The sequence below is a fragment of the Eleutherodactylus coqui genome, chromosome 1, assembly GCF_035609145.1.
Source record: "Eleutherodactylus coqui strain aEleCoq1 chromosome 1, aEleCoq1.hap1, whole genome shotgun sequence".
NCBI lineage: Eukaryota > Metazoa > Chordata > Amphibia > Anura > Eleutherodactylidae > Eleutherodactylus > Eleutherodactylus coqui.
In genome coordinates, this window is record NC_089837.1 from 314875537 (window position 1) to 314892483 (window position 16947).

Genomic DNA, 16947 nt, shown 5'->3' on the forward strand with positions numbered 1-16947 from the left:
CGAAGTCAAGTCCAAAAGCAGAAGTCAGAAAACCGGGGTCACAACAGGAGTCAAACAATACACGGGTGCAGCTGGAAGACCAAACTAACACTGGCAATGCTGGAAGGAAACAGACACATTTAAATGCTGTCAGAACTCCCGCCCCAACAGCTGATTGGGGCGGGGAGCCTGACAGCAGCAGGGCACAATCAAGGAGACACTGGGAACACCGCCCCCAGCCTTGCTGAACAGACAGATACCAAGGAAGCACGCCTGGTAGTCATGGAAATGGGGACGCGGTGCGGGGCAGCACCAGCTGCATCCCTAGCCACCCGGCGGCAACCAGATTTACAGCGGCCAGGGAAGATCACTAGAACCTGGGCTCCCCTGCGCCGCACTCCTGCAACCTGGGTGGTAGGACCGGTAGTGCGGGCACAGAGGCCCCGAGAGTCGCCAGTTCTGACAGTAACCCCCCTTCTACGGGGGGACACTGGACCCCCTTGCCCAGTTTGGAAAGAAATAAAAGTAGTATAGCTCAGATTTTTTTTTAAGTTTTTCATTACATTATATGATACATTAAATATTACCATTAAAATATACAACTCGTCCCTCAAAAAACAGGCCCTTAGACAGCTACATGATGGATAAATAAAAGAGTTATGATTTTTAAAAGGGAGGAGGAAAAACCAAAAATGGAAAAAGAAAAAAGGGGCAACGTTCTTAAGGGGTTAAAATCTATGTAATTTTTTTCTTTTCTACTTTCCAAGAGCTAGAACTTTTATATTTTTCATTGATATGGCTATTTGAGGGCTTGTTTTTTATAATGTACCATATAACGTGTTCAGAAACGTTTTAAAACATTTTGTGGAGAAGAGTGGGAAAAAACCCCCCAAAGATTGCACATTTCTAAAAAATAATTCCTTTTGTTTTGTTTGATGGCAAAATCTTTACAAGAAATATTGTATACAAAGAAGTCTTTCAAGCTTGATGACTGATTTGTAAATGATTGTAGAAAATTGATTCATGATAAGAAATAGAGATGAGCGAGCGTACTCGTCCGAGCTTGATGCTCGTTCGAGTATTAGGGTGTTCGAGATGCTCGTTACTAGAGGCGAGCACCACGCGATGTTCGAGTTACTTTCACTTTCATCTCCGAGACATTTGCGCGCTTTTCTGGCCAATAGAAAGACATGGAAGGCATTACAACTTCCTCCTGTGATGTTCCAGCCCTATACCACCCCCCTGCAGTGAGTGGCTGGGGAGATCAGGTGACACCCGAGTATTAAAATCTGCCCCGCCCGCGGCTCGCCACAGATGCATTCCGACAGAGATCAGGGACAGTGCTGCTGGTGCCGGAGCTGCTATAGGGAGAGCGTTAGGAGTTATTTTAGGCTTCAAGAACCCCAACGGTCCTTCTTAGGGCCGTGTGCAGTACTGTTGAGGCTGCTGTGAGCAGTGTTGCACAATTTATTTTTTTTTGTATATCGGGCGTGCAGAGCATTGCGTCCTCAGTCTGCAGTCATTGTACAGAGTATAGGGCCAGTACTGGTGAGGCAGGGACAGTGGTACAGGGAAAGAGATATACAGGCTATATAGGCAGTGGGCTTTTTCGAAAAAATTGGGGAAAAATACTATATTTGGGCTGCCTGTGACCGTCTTCAGTGTACTGCGTGTCTGCTGGGGGTAGTAGTCCTAATTAATACGCAGCTAAGCGTTACAGCAGTCTTGCGCAAAATTGTTTCCTGGCTCTGCTGTCTCTGTTACATCACCACCGTCATCCCGCCAGAGGGAAACAGTATACATAATATACGCTGCCTACAGTATCTGTCTGCTGTATCAGCTCAGCATTTAAAAGAATAGAAGCAAAATACTTAAAGGGGTTGTCCCGCGGCAGCAAGTGGGTCTATACACTTCTGTATGGCCATATTAATGCACTTTGTAATGTACATTGTGCATTAATTATGAGCCATACAGAAGTTATAAAAAGTTTTTCACTTACCTGCTCCGTTGCTGGCGTCCTCGTCTCCATGGTTGCTGTCTAATTTTCGCCGTCTAATGGCCAAATTAGACGCGCTTGCGCAGTCCGGGTCTTCTTATCTTCTCAATGGGGCTCCGTGTAGCTCCGCCCCGTCACGTGCCGATTCCAGCCAATGAGGAGGCTGGAATCGGCAATGGACCGCACAGAAGCCCTGCGGTCCACGGAGGGAGAAGATGCCGGCGGCCATCTTCACCGGGTAAGTAAGAAGTCACCGGAGCGCGGGGATTCAGGTAAGCGCTGTCCGGTGATCTTTTTTAACCCCTGCATCGGGGTTGTCTCGCGCCGAACGGGGGGGGGGGGGGGGGGGGGTTGAAAAAAAAAAAAACCCGTTTCGGCGCGGGACAACCCCTTTAAGGCCTGCTAGTGGCCTTTGGCCACTTGACTGCTTCTGCGCTGTGAATTCCACTAGCTCAGTCATACGCACCTACGTCACAGTGCAGGCATGCGCAAAATTGTTTCCTGGCTCTGCTGTCTCCGTTACATCACCACCGTCATCCTGCCAGAGGGAAACAGTATACATAATATACGCTGCCTACAGTATCTGTCTGCTGTATCAGCTCAGCATTTAAAAATATAGAAGCAAAATACTTAAGGCCTACTAGTGGCCTTTGGCCACTTGACTGCTTCTGCACTGTGAATTCCACTAGCTGTCATACGCACCTACGTCACAGTGCAGGCGTGCGCAAAATTGTTTCCTGGCTCTGCTGTCTCCGTTACATCACCACCGTCATCGCGCCAGAGGGAAACAGTATACATAATATACGCTGCCTACAGTATCTGTCTGCTGTATCAGCTCAGCATTTAAAAAAATTGAAGCAAAATACTTAAGGCCTAATAGTGGCCTTTGGCTACTTGACTGCTTCTGCGCTGTGAATTGCACTAGCTCAGTCATACGCACCTATGTCTCAGTGCAGGCGTGCGCAAAATTGTTTCCTGGCTCTGCTGTGCGTTCCGTAAGTGAAGTCAGCCTCCAACCACAGGCCAATAAGCGGCACATTTAATTACAGCGTTCTGTTTCTGCTCTACTCGTAATACACCATGCTGAGGGGTAGGGGTAGGCCTAGAGGACGTGGACGCGGGCGAGGACGCGGAGGCCCAAGTCAGGGTGTGGACACAGGCCGAGCTCCTGATCCAGGTGTATCGCAGCCGACTGCTGCGGGATTAGGAGAGAGGCAAATTTCAGGGGTCCCCAGATTCATCTCACAATTAATGGGTCCACGCGGTAGACCTTTATTAGAAAATGAGCAGTGTGAGCAGGTCCTGTCGTGGATGGCAGAAAGTGCATCCAACAATCTATCGACCACCCAGACTTCTACGCCGTCCACTGCTGCAACTCTGAATCCTCTGGCTGCTGCTCCTCCTTCCTCCCAGCCTCCTCACTCCATTACAATGACACATTCTGAGGAGCAGGCAGACTCCCAGGAACTGTTCTCGGGCCCCTGCCCAGAATGGGCAGCAATGGTTCCTCTCCCACTGGAGGAGTTTGTCGTGACCGATGCCCAACCTTTGGAAAGTTTCCGGGATCCGGGGGATGAGGCTGGGGACTTCCGGCAACTGTCTCAAGACCTTTCAGTGGGTGAGGAGGACGAAGACGATGAGACACAGTTGTCTATCAGTGAGGTAGTAGTAAGGGCAGTAAGTCCGGGGGAGGAGCGCACAGAGGATTCAGAGGAAGAGCAGCTGGACGATGAGGTGACTGATCCCACCCGGTTTGCTAAGCCTACTGAGGACAGGTCTTCAGAGGGGGAGGCAAGTGCAGCAGCAGGGCAGGTTGGAAGAGGCAGTGCGGTGGCCAGGAGTAGAGGCAGGGCCAGACCGAATAATCCACCAACTGTTTCCCAAAGCGCCCCCTCGCGCCATGCCACCCTGCAGAGGCCGAGGTGCTCAAAGGTGTGGCAGTTTTTCACTGAGAGTGCAGACGACCGATGAACTGTGGTGTGCAAGGTTTGTCACGCCAAGATCAGCCGTGGAGCCACCACCACCAGCCTCACCACCCCCAGCATGCGCAGACATATGAGGGCCAAGCACCCCACAAGGTGGGACAAAGGCCGTTCACCGCCTCCAGTTTGCAGCACTGCCTCTCCCCCTGTGCCCCAACCTGCCACTGAGATCCAACCCCCCTCTCAGGACACAGGCACTACCGTCTCCCGGCCTGCACCCACACCCTCACCTCCGCTGTCCTCGGCCCCATCCAGCAATGTCTCTCAGCGCAGCTTCCAGCCGTCGCTAGTGCAACTGTTTGAGCGCAAACGCAAGTACGCCGCCACGCGCCCGCACGCTCAAGCGTTAAACGTGCACATAGCCAAATTGATCAGCCTGGAGATGCTGCCGTATAGGCTTGTGGAAACGGAGGCTTTCAAAAACATGATGGCGGCGGCGGCCCCGCGCTACTCGGTTCCCAGTTGCCACTACTTTTCCCGATGTGCCGTCCAAGCCCTGCACGACCACGTCTCCCGCAACATTGTACGCGCCCTCACCAACGCGGTTACTGCCAAGGTCCACTTAACAACGGACACGTGGACAAGCACAGGCGGGCAGGGCCACTATATCTCCCTGACGGCACATTGGGTGAATTTAGTGGAGGCTGGGACCGAGTCAGAGCCTGGGACCGCTCACGTCCTACCCACCGCCAGAATTGCGGGCCCCAGCTCGGTGCTGGTATCTGCGGCGGTGTATGCTTCCTCCACTAAACCACCCTCCTCCTCCTCCTCCTATGCAACCTCTGTCTCGCAATCAAGATGTGTCAGCAGCAGCACGTCGCCAGCAGTCGGTGTCGCGCGGCGTGGCAGCACAGCAGTGGGCAAGCGTCAGCAGGCCGTGCTGAAACTACTCAGCTTAGGAGAGAAGAGGCACACGGCCCACGAACTGCTGCAGGGTCTGACAGAGCAGACCGACCGCTGGCTTTCGCCGCTGAGCCTCCAACCGGGCATGGTCGTGTGTGACAACGGCCGTAACCTGGTGGCGGCTCTGCAGTTCGGCAGCCTCACGCACGTGCCATGCCTGGCCCACGTCTTTAATTTGGTGGTTCAGCGCTTTCTGAAAAGCTACCCACGCTTGTCAGACCTGCTCGGAAAGGTGCGCCGGCTCAGCGCACATTTCCGCAAGTCCAAGACGGACGCTGCCACCCTGCGGACCCTGCAACATCAGTTTAATTTGCCAGTGCACCGACTGCTGTGCGACATGCCCACACGGTGGAACTCTATGCTCCACATGTTGGCCAGGCTCTATGAGCAGCGTAGAGCTATAGTGGAATACCAACTCCAACATGGGCGGCGTAGTGGGAGTCAGCCTCCTCAATTCTTTACAGAAGAGTGGGCCTGGTTGGCAGACATCTGCCAGGTCCTTGGAAACTTTGAGGAGTCTACTCAGATGGTGGGCTTGCGATGCTGCAATCATTAGCGTCACCATTCCTCTGCTATGCCTCTTGAGAAGTTCCCTGCAAAGCATAAAGGCAGACGCTTTGCGCTCGGAAACGGAGGCGGGGGAAGACAGTATGTCGCTGGATAGTCAGAGCACCCTCATGTCTATACCTCAGCGTGTTGAGGAGGAGGAGGAGGAGGGGAGAAGCATGAGGAGGAGGGGGAAGAGACAGCTTGGCCCACTGCTGAGGGTACCCATGCTGCTTGCCTGTCATCCTTTCAGCATGTATGGCCTGAAGAGGAGGAGGAGGATCCTGAAAGGGATCTTCCTAGTGAGAACAGCCATGTGTTGCATACAGGCACCCTGGCACACATGGCGGACTTCATGTTAGGATGCCTTTCTCGTGACCCTCGCGTTACACGCATTCTGGCCACTATGGATTACTGGGTGTACACACTGCTCGACCCACGGTATAAGGAGAACCTTTCCACTCTCATAGCCGAAGAGGAAAGGGGTTCGAGAGAGATGCTATACCACAGGACCCTGGCGGACAAACTGATGGTAAAATTCCCATCCGACAGCGCTAGTGGCAGAAGGCGCAGTTCCGAGGGCCAGGTAGCAGGGGAGGCGCGGAGATCAGGCAGCATGTACAGCGCAGGCAGGGGAACACTCTCCAAGGCCTTTGCCAGCTTTCTGGCTCCCCAGCAAGACTGTGTCACCGCTCCCCAGTCAACGTTAAGTCGGCGGGAGCACTGTAAAAGGATGGTGAGGGAGTACGTAGCCGATCGCACGACCATCTTCTGTGACGCCTCTGCCCCCTACAACTACTGGGTGTCGAAGCTGGACATGTGGCCTGAACTCGCGCTGTATGCCCTGGAGGTGCTTGCTTATCCTGCGGCTAGCGTCTTGTCAGAGAGGGTGTTTAGTGCGGCTGGGGGAATCATCACGGATAAGCGTACCCGCCTATCAACCGACAGTGCCGACAGGCTTACACTGATAAAGATGAACAAAGCCTGGATTTCCCCAGACTTCTCTTCTCCACCAGCGGACAGCAGCGGTACCTAAACAATACGTAGGCTGCACCCACGGATGGAAGCATCGTTCTCTATCACCATCAAAAACGGGGACCTTTTAGCCACATCAATCTGTGTATTATATTCATCCTCCTCCTCCTGCTCCTCCTCCTGAAACCTCACGTAATCACGCCGAACGGGCAATTTTTCTTAGGCCCACAACGCTCAGTCATATTACTTTAGTAAACAATGTTTATACGTTTCAATTCTCATTAAAGCGTTGAAACTTGCACCTGAACCAATTTTTATTTTAACTGGGCTGCCTACAGGCCTAGTTACAAATTAAGCCACATTAACCAAAGCGATTAATGGGTTTCACCTGCCCTCTTGGTTGGGCATGGGCAATTTTTCTGAGGTACATTAGTACTGTTGGTACACCAATTTTTTTGGGCCCTCGCCTACAGTGTAATCCTAGTAATTTTTATGGGCTTCGCCTGCACTCATGGTACAGCAAGGTGTGTGGGGTTGGCCTACACTTTTGCTACATAAACATATTACCAGTCTGACTGGGGCATGCACTGTGGGCCGAAGCACACCTGTATTGTATGTGACGTTAGCTCTGCTGAGCAGGGCACTGCAATGGGATATATTTATGTACCGCCGGTGGGTTCCAGGGAGCCACCCATGCTGTGGGTCCACAGGGACTTCACATTAGGGATTTGTACCTGCCAGTGTCTATGTATTAAAAACCCCGGTCAGACTGGGGCATGCAGTGTGGGCCGAAGACCACCTGCATTTAATCGGACGTTACCTCAGCTGTGATGGGCAATACAATGGGATATATTTATGTACCGCCGGTGGCTTCCTGGGACCCACCCATGCTGTCGGTCCACACGGAGTTGTAACTGCATGTGTCCACTTCTAAAGAACCCCAGTCTGACTGGGGCATGCAGTGTGGGCCGAAGCCCACCTGCATTGAACCTGACGTTACCTCAGCTGTGATGGGTAATGCAATGGGATATATTTATGTACCGCCGATGGGTTCCAGGGAGCCACCCATGCTGTGGGTCCACAGGGACTTCACAATAGGGAGTTGTACCTGCCTGTGTCTATTTATAAAAAACCCCAGTCTGACTGGGGCATGCAGTGTGGGCCGAAGCCCACCTGCTTTAAACCTGACGTTACCTCAGCTGTGATGGGCAATGCAGTGGGATATATTTATGTACCGCCGATGGGTTCCAGGGAGCCACCCATGCTGTGGGTCCACAGGGACTTCACAATACGAAGTTGAACCTGCCTGTGTCTACTTATAAAAAAAAACCCAGTCTGACTGGGGCATGCAGTGTGGGCCGAAGCCCACCTGCATTAAACCTGACGTTACCTCAGCTGTGATGGGCAATGCAATGGGATATATTTATGTACCGCTGATGGGTTCCAGGGAGCCACCCATGCTGTGGGTCCACAGGGACTTCACAATAGGGAGTTGTACCTGCCTCTGTCTACTTATAAAAAAAACCAGTGTGACTGGGGCATGCAGTGTGGGCCGAAGACCACCTGCATTTAATCGGACGTTACCTAAGCTGTGATGGGCAATGCAATGGGATATATTTATGTACTGCCGGTGGCTTCCTGGGACCCACCCATGCTGTCGGTCCACACGGAGTTGTAACTGCATGTGTCCACTTCTAAAGAACCCCAGTCTGACTGGGGCATGCAGTGTGGGCCGAAGCCCACCTGCATTAAACCTGACGTTACCTCAGCTGTGATGGGCACTGCAATGGGATTTATTTATGTACCGCCGGTGGGTTCCAGGGAGCCACCCATGCTGTGGGTCCACAGGGACTTCACAATAGGGAGTTGTACCTGCCTGTGTCTACTTATAAAAAACCCCAGTGTGACTGGGGCATGCAGTGTGGGCCAAATCCCACCTGCATTTAATCTGACGTTAGCTCTGCTGTCCAGGGCACTGCAATGGGATACATTTATGTACAGCCGGTGGGTTCCAGGGAGTCACCCATTCTGTTGGTGCACACGGAATTCCCATTGCGGAGTTGTACCTGCCTGTGACTATTTATAAAAAACCCCGGTCTGACTGGGGCATGCAGACACCTTGACAGAATGAATAGTGTGTGGCACATGGGTTCCCCATTGCTATGCCCACGTGTGCAGCTCCTGATGGAGGTGGCACAGGATTGGATTTCTCATTGCTTCTGTACAGCATTGTGGGCTATCGCCGCGCCCCTTTTAAAGAGGGTCGCTGCCTGGCCGTGCCAACCCTCTGCAGTGTGTGCCTGTGGTTCCTCCTCATGGCAGACGCACTTATAAATAGACATGAGGGTGGTGTGGCTATGAGGCCAGCGTGTGGCATGAGTGCAGCTGAAGGCTGCGCAGGGACACTTTGTTGTGCGCTGTGGACACTGGGTTGTGCGGGGGGGGGGGGTTGGGCAGCATGTTACCCAGGAGAAGTGGCAGCGGAGTGTCATACAGGCAGTGATTGTGCTTTGTTGGAGGTAATGTGGTGCTTAGCTAAGGTATGCCTTGCTAATGAGGGCTTTTCAGAAGTAAAAATTGTTGGGAGGGGTGGCCCACTCTTGCCGCTATTGTGGCTTAATAGTGGGACCTGGGAACTTGAGATGCAGCCCAAAATGTAGCCCCTCGCCTGCCCTATCCGTTGCTGTGTCGTTCCCATCACTTTATGGAATTGCCCAGATTTTCACAAATGAAAACCTTAGCGAGCATCGGCGATATACAAAAATGCTCGGGTCGCCCATTGACTTCAATGGGGTACGTTACTCGAAACGAACCCTCGAGCATCGCGAAAAGTTCGTCTCGAGTAACGAGCACCCGAGCATTTTGGTGCTCGCTCATCTCTAATAAGAAACAATAAATACAAAAGAAAATTAAAATCCAAAAACCTACAAAATACATGGGGAGACACATGGAGGGAATCCACATCTCTTGCCTTGGGAGGATTATCATCTTGTAAATCCTTCCGCATTTTGTAATTTAATGTTTCATAAAGAATGAAAGAAATGACCGACAATAATTTTTCGTACTATAGGTTTTATTGTTAGTTTACTAATATTTCATGGCCTTGTTTTCTGCTGTGCTTTTGAGTGAAGCATGCAATTGTCAGTTTCCGTGTGTTTACTGTGTCTATAGAAATATATAATTATGTTATACTGGTAGTAGTGTTAAGGTCCCTTTACACGGGACAACTTTCAGGAACATTAGTGCTCAACTGCCATCCCAGCGACTATCACTATTGTCCTTTTACATAGGAGTGATAGTCCTTCTGTGAATGGAGGCGGAGTGGACTAAGGATCTGACTGCACACAGACAGCATACAGACAGCACACAGACCCATTACACTCAATGGGGCTATTCAGACATGTGCTTTGTAACACATGACATGCGCTTGCGCTCTGTTTTTCACAATCTGCACACACTTTGAGAGGAGTCCACACAATTTTCAATTGGACACACATACTTTTTGGGGTGGGGCAAATATACTTGTCAGGGAGTGGTCACTTTTTGGAGGGGACAGGGCACACACATTTTTTTGGAGAGCACATCCTTTTTGAGGGAAAGGGAGCACACAGACTTTTCAGGAAGGTACACATTTTTTTATTTGGAGACAGGTCCACATACATTTTTGGGGGGAGGCATATACCTTTCAGGGGGCATTTTTAAGAAGTGAGTTGTCACCAATATGCCTTGACTTTTATACATAAGGATATTGACATATTACAAATTTAGAAGGTTATGGAAATCAAGGGAAATTACTGATGTACATCTTTTTATTGCGTAGTATTGGATTATTATTGTAAGTCAGATTAGTAAAATAATCTTTCTATAACTGCAGGTGCCAAATTCCCAATTAAATGGACAGCTCCTGAAGCAATAAATTATGGAACATTTACTATTAAATCAGATGTATGGTCATTTGGCATTCTCTTAACTGAAATCATCACATATGGGCGAATTCCTTATCCAGGTAAGTTTACAGAAAATAGATTACATGAAAAAAAATGGCATTTATGCTTATTAAATGTCTAATTGCTGCAAATCCTTCACCTACAGGGAAAATGGTGGAGAAAGCTTTCCATAACATCTGTGTAGACATCAATGGTTGTAGTAGTTGGTGTAGTAAAAATATTTTTAGGACATGAAAAGATTATGGTTCACACTCTGTACTCTAAATGGGGAATTTACTAAGACTGTTTTTTTAAATGACAGTCTTAAACTAAAGTGTATTGAGTACAATGACCCAAATGTATTACACCCAGTTTATGTCCATCCCGACAAGCCTTGTACAGGGACTACTGAACCTGGAATCTCATTCACACATAAAGATAGCTGTTATTGACCACAAATATAATGGAATAAGCAAGCCAGACAGCCATAGAAAAAGGGAAAGAGGCACAAAGCTCCACATCTGACTGACAGCCAGAAAGAGGAGTAAACAGTAGCAGCTACAGAGATCCTGCACAGAGTGACTGAGCATGCGGTAGTATCACCCAGAGCTGTCACTGGTAATACGAAGAGTCTTTGTGTAGTATGAGGGTGCCCATACACGGCTCCATACTGAGGGAACACAAACATATCATGCTGTAGAGCAGCGCCCGTGCAGTGATATGAAATGCAATGACCACATAAGAATAAAGTTATGGCTGATATCTTCCATCTTCAAGCTGCAAATCTGTCACAAAGTAAATTGGGACTGACAGAAATAAGAACCAAAAGCTTGGCCTTTGGATCCAATACTACACAGAGAACATTTATACGTATGAAAGGGCACACAGACAAGCTTGTATCTATATTTGCCTTCCCTTATCTTAGAAACGGAATCTATGCTTGCTATGAGTAGATTAAGGCTGCCTGCACACGGCCGGATTTCTATCGTGAAACCCGGAGCAGGTGTCCGCCTCCAGATTCCGCAGGAAATACGACCCATAGCATGCTATGGAAAAGCATTTTTTCCTGTACACAAGCAGAAATCAATCACGATTTCCACTTGCAGAGTACAAATCGAAGCATGCTCTATTTCAGTGCAGGTTACGCACAGACGACTTCCATTGAAGTCAATGGAAGCCATCCGACCCGTAGTCCTTCCGCAATGACATTGCGGAAAGATCGTGGGTACCCGCGTCATCACCTAGCGACAAAGCGGGAAAAGCAGGGATTTAAAAAAATTTAAAAAACTGCACTGCGCATGTCCAATGGCTCGCCAAAAAAAAAAGAAAAGAATGTCAGGTCTGCACAGATGCCGGCTGTGCACAGGGTCGGATTCCACTGCGGGCACCCGCATGCGGAATCAGACCCGGTTGAGTGCAGCCAGCCTTAAATTTGCATGGTATTAGTGTATATTGACGACACCAGAACTGTGGGTAGTGTCAACATACAGCCTGCTGGACAGTCTGGGCACGCCCCCCGCACACCCACCCCCTTCTCATTGGCTGCAGGCCTGTCTTTCCCTGCTCAGGCTCTCGGGCCCTGGCAGTGAGTAAGATTGCCTTCTTCATTGTATCCGGTGGCTGTGACAGCAGCTTCACACTGCATTAATAGTAGCCCATGCCGCGCCGCCGCTCCCTCACTCCGCGCTGTCTTACCTCCCAGCTCTCCTACTCTTACTGCGGAAGACAGCGTCCGCCAACGGTCCATCTCTGTCCCACGGGCCTGTGGGCTCCGTCTTGCAGCGACGCCAGGGAAGGCGCTTCTTGCCGCTGTGGTGTCCCTGCTGAAGCCGGCCATGTCAGCTAAATGCGTTGGGCCGCCGGGGAAGGAGCTTTACGTTGCAGTTCTGTCCCTGCTGCTAAGCACGCTGTGCAGTTCCAGGAACGAACAGGGGCACGGGCGGATGCTGTATGCTTTTGCCATTCATCGTTAGTGGGGTTCCAGGACCTGCAGCCCATCCACCTCTGCAGCCAATCGGGTACAGGAGGCGTCACCCCCAGTCAAACTTGACTCCACCAGGAATTACTGGTGGCATCAAAATACACTAAAACCGATTTGCATTATAATTTGAGCCAATTTCTTGTGCAGGTTATAGTAAATCTATCAGTCCATGGGAGGCCCTACTTCCTCCAGCTAAACCCATTCATCACAAGTGACGAGAGAAGCAAAAGGTTGCAAATGTACCATAAATTGTAACTTTTCAATGCTAAAATTGTTCTTATTCTCTTTTCCTTGATCTCCCTGATATCTACTGCTATGCCTGCTACCCTGGTAGTTATGCCCTTGACTCTCTATGAAATGTGATTCTTGTAATACACCATAACGAGTGCAAAGCTGGCCCTACAAGAGATTTATGTCCATCGACACAACCTCATGTATATCATTCCATGATCACTTACTACCCCCAGTAGATAGCCTGTATAGTCAGACAAGTGTCTACATAGTGTTATATCGTACCTAAACAGAAATATTATACAATGTTCACATTGTGCCACATCATACCTGTAGCTGGGACATTTAGGAACTTTTTATTAAACTTTGTGACAATAATATTTTTTCATAACTGAAAGTATTATGTATATCTTTTGCTTACATCATTATATTCTCCTTTATTGCACAGCATCTTTTGCATGAGTAAGGACCCTTTTATATGTGATAACTGTCAGGTGCAGAAGCGCCCGACAGTCATCCCAGCGATAATCACTCCTGTGATTTTACACAAGAGCAACCATCACTCAATGAATGGGGCGGAATGGGCCGAAGACAGCCCCAGTCACCCGCCTCCATTTACAATACATAGACCATCATTCATAGGTGAACAACAGCCTGTTTACACAGTCCAATATAGTTAGATTATTTTTGCCTGCACGATACGGACACTGAACGAATTCTAATTTATTTGTCATTCAGATCATGTAGCCATTTATACTGAATGACTTTCATTCAGTTTTCCATGATCCAGCAAGAATTTGAATGCTAATCGCTCAGTATATATGCTGATATCGCGCTGTGTGCAGAAATTTGGAGCCACGGGAATTCCATGTGTTACTACTGTATTGTTTCCCTTATAAATAATAGTGCTCAGTGGTTCCTAGTCATTTACTGTGAATTTTATTTGGATTTAGGTTAGTGTTTAGTTCATGAATAAAGCATTGTAATAAGCAATATTTTCCACATACCCTGATAAGGCATTTGGAGTTAATACAGGATAGTCTTAAACCCTGTAATCAAGATCCCCTTCTGTTAACAGCGGAGACTGACTGCAAAGCTATAGCTATTGTTATAGACAATGACTACATTATTTGGATCCCTCTTGGTTTTAGAAAATGCTATGTAATGCCTCATAGCCTGTGTTTTCAGAGCGCCTCTTTAGTTACAGTAATTACAGTACATAAGGATATGACTTTTTCATTCTACAGGCATGACTAACCCAGAAGTGATAGATCATCTTGAACGTGGGTACCGAATGCCAAGACCAGAAAATTGTCCTAAAGAACTTTATGATTTGATGCTTCGATGTTGGAAGGATGGCCCTGAAGAAAGGCCCACATTTGAATTTCTTCGTTCCTATTTGGAAGATTTTTTCACAGCTACAGAGGGCCAGTATCAGGCTCAGCCTTAACCCGAGTATGGACATTAGATTTGTCGAAGAATCCCATCTGTCCAACGACATTCCTGAAGGTGTGGTCAAGAGCCACCTTTTGTTTATGGTCTAATCCAGCAATTTTATACAAGAACAAGCATTGTTGTTGAGAACTCCGATAGGCAACATGGACATTCAAGACACTGAGTATTGCCATCATTAAAGTGGTTTAATTGGCTCTTGATTGCAAAATAACAAAGTTTACAATATAGTTACCTTACCTATTACTCTCTGGTCCACTGACACACACGTTGTACCAACAGGAGCAGTAGATGATGCAAAAGGCCAGTGATAGGGGAAGAAATGGAAATGGTAAGAGAAGTATACTGCAAAGTTTGTTATTTTGTAAACTTGAGTTTGAAATTAGGGATTTTAACTAAGTAAGTACTTTTAAAACCACTTTAATCTAGTCTTTTAGAGTTCTTTTACATGGGACGACTGTTGGGCACTTATGCCCTCAACAGTCATCCCAGTGATAATTGCTCCTGTGCTTTCACAGAGGAGTGATGAATAACGATCATCACTCAGTGAATGGAGGCGGAGTGGGCTGGAGATTGCTTCCACCTGCCTTCCTCCATTCACAGTAAACAGGCAGTTGTTCATAGATGAATGACTGCCTCTTAACACAGGCCGATTGTCATTTGATTTGTATGCCTGCAGAAACTTAACGATGCACAGATTATTGCTCGGCATTCAATCACTGGTAGCATTTACAAGGAACCATTAATATTCAGATTCAGCACGAATCTTAATGATGATCGTTCAGTGTAAAAGGGCTCTTTGACAATAGTTGTTATTTAACAGGAAATACCTCTTAATATGAAATTATAACTCTTGCCCTATCTTTATTTACATACTTTTATGCAAACAAATTATTGACAAATAATATATATGCATTTTTTTATTTTACCTAAGTTCAGATGTGAAAAATGTAACTTTATCTTTTAGTAGTCATTTTACCAAGTCGTGTAAAATAAATACTTTTGCATTTTAGAAATAAAATAAAGACACTTATTAGTTTACACTGCTGAGTTTTCTGAACCGTAATAACAAGATCTGTGGAATTGATGTATTTTTAATGATTGGCATAATTTTATATGATTCAGCAACAGACAATGGGCGGCATGGTGGCTCAGTTGTTAGCACTGTTGCCTTGTAGGGCTCAAATTCCACCAAGGCCAGTTGCATGGAGTCTTTATGTTCTCCCTGTGTTTGCATGGGTTTCCTCCAGGTACTGCAGTTTCCCCTCACACTCCAATAACATACCAATACAGAACTCATACTGTGAGCCCCAATAGGGACATCAATTGATGTACAACACTTCTATATATCAATTGAAGTATGCTCTATATAAATGTGTAAAATAAACAAACTGGTAGCTCTGGACCAGCTATTGATTAATATTTGAGATGAGGAAATAAACAATGTAAGAAATGAACTAACGTTATAAGAGAGAAGCAGATTAAAAAACTACAGGACAGAACACTAGAGAGCAAAGAAATGCTAGTCAGGAGAGATACAGTGTGTACCTCTGGTATTGCACTAGCAACTTGATTCTGGGTTGCATAAAAGCCCATTTAGACACAATGATTATTGCTCAAAATGCAATGCAAAGCAGTCTTTTGAGCGATAATTGTTGTGTCTAAATGTGCCCATCTTTCAGTTTTCTGCCGAACGACGTTTTCAGTTCTGCTTGAAAGCCATCACTCAGCAAAACAGGACCGCATGCTGTGCTCTGCTCAGCTGATGACAGCTGATAACATTGTATCAGCTATTCTCAGCTGTCAGCCCTGCGGACAGATCAAAGAGAAAGTAATCAGGAAAAAGGTCTGTTCCCTGATTACAGCTCCTGACAGCTCACACTCTACTACTTGGTACTAATAGACATTAGTGCCAAGTAGTAGTTTATGCAAAATGATTGCCATTTCTGAGCGATCATCTTTGCAGTGTAAATGCACCCTAAGTGACTGCTGTGATACTGAAACTCTTGTCTACTTTTTTGAACCCTACAAAACATATTTAAAAAAATACCAAATATTACTGTATATCACTAAATCAGATGTAACATAAATATCAAAAGTTTTGTATGTATATTTAGCTTATAAGGAAAGAGATTTAATATCTTTTTATTTTGCTGCAATGGCCATTTTTGCACACATAACAACAGGTAAGACAGCAATTTTGACTGTATCTCTAACTAAAAATGCATATTATTACAGTGGTTTAACGATCACTTTGCTGATTTACAAATAGAACACAATGGTTACTAAATCAGTTCTAGAAGTCCTATCACATACTACAACAAAAGTAAATGAAATACAGAGGCATCAATGTTTTCACCAATAGACAATGTCATATTTTTATTTTCTTTTTCGTTTCGAAGTTTTTCATTAATGTTTCATAAAACAGTGAACAGATAACAGACATAAACATACTTAAAGCACATACTCAGAAAGATAATAATGACCACAGATCAAATTGGGATATTAGTGCAGATTATACAACCAAAATGAGGAAAAAATAGCACAGGGTAACCATTCACGATCAACAGACGTCAAGAAATATATTCCTTGTAATTTATGCCAGGTAATTAGAAATGACCTTTGAATTAAGGTCGAAGTGCGCCTATCACTGAAATACATATTGATTCGAACCTTAAGTAACACTTGATGATGGGGAGGAGGGAGTATAACAAGGGGTGGGAAGCAAGAGGTGGGAGTGAGTGCACAACATATCTAAGTATGTCTAGAGAGATCTAAAACAGTAATTTGGTAAAGAAGTGATTCAAGGTCAGAGGAACATAGAAATCAAAGATGGGCATTCAGTAGAGATACGATATTTGTGCCAGGGATCCCAGGTCTGTTGGAAATGTGTGAGAGAACAGGCTGCAGGGGCTGCCATCTCTTCAATGAGGTGTAACTATTCAACAGTTTGTTAGTGGCAGATTCAGGAATAAG

General features: G+C 46.9%; 1 protein-coding gene across 1 annotated transcript in view; it reads left to right on the top strand.

Moving 5' to 3' along the window:
* The window catches only part of LCK (LCK proto-oncogene, Src family tyrosine kinase), a 73894-nt gene extending 58789 nt beyond the window's left edge, over positions 1-15105 (top strand). The window contains exons 12-13 of the mRNA XM_066575017.1: positions 10256-10387; positions 13767-15105. Of these exons, the coding sequence (XP_066431114.1) occupies positions 10256-10387; positions 13767-13969 (335 nt within the window). The 3' untranslated portion in view covers positions 13970-15105. The remainder of the gene's footprint in view (positions 1-10255; positions 10388-13766) is intronic.
* The last annotated feature ends 1842 nt before the right edge of the window (positions 15106-16947 follow it).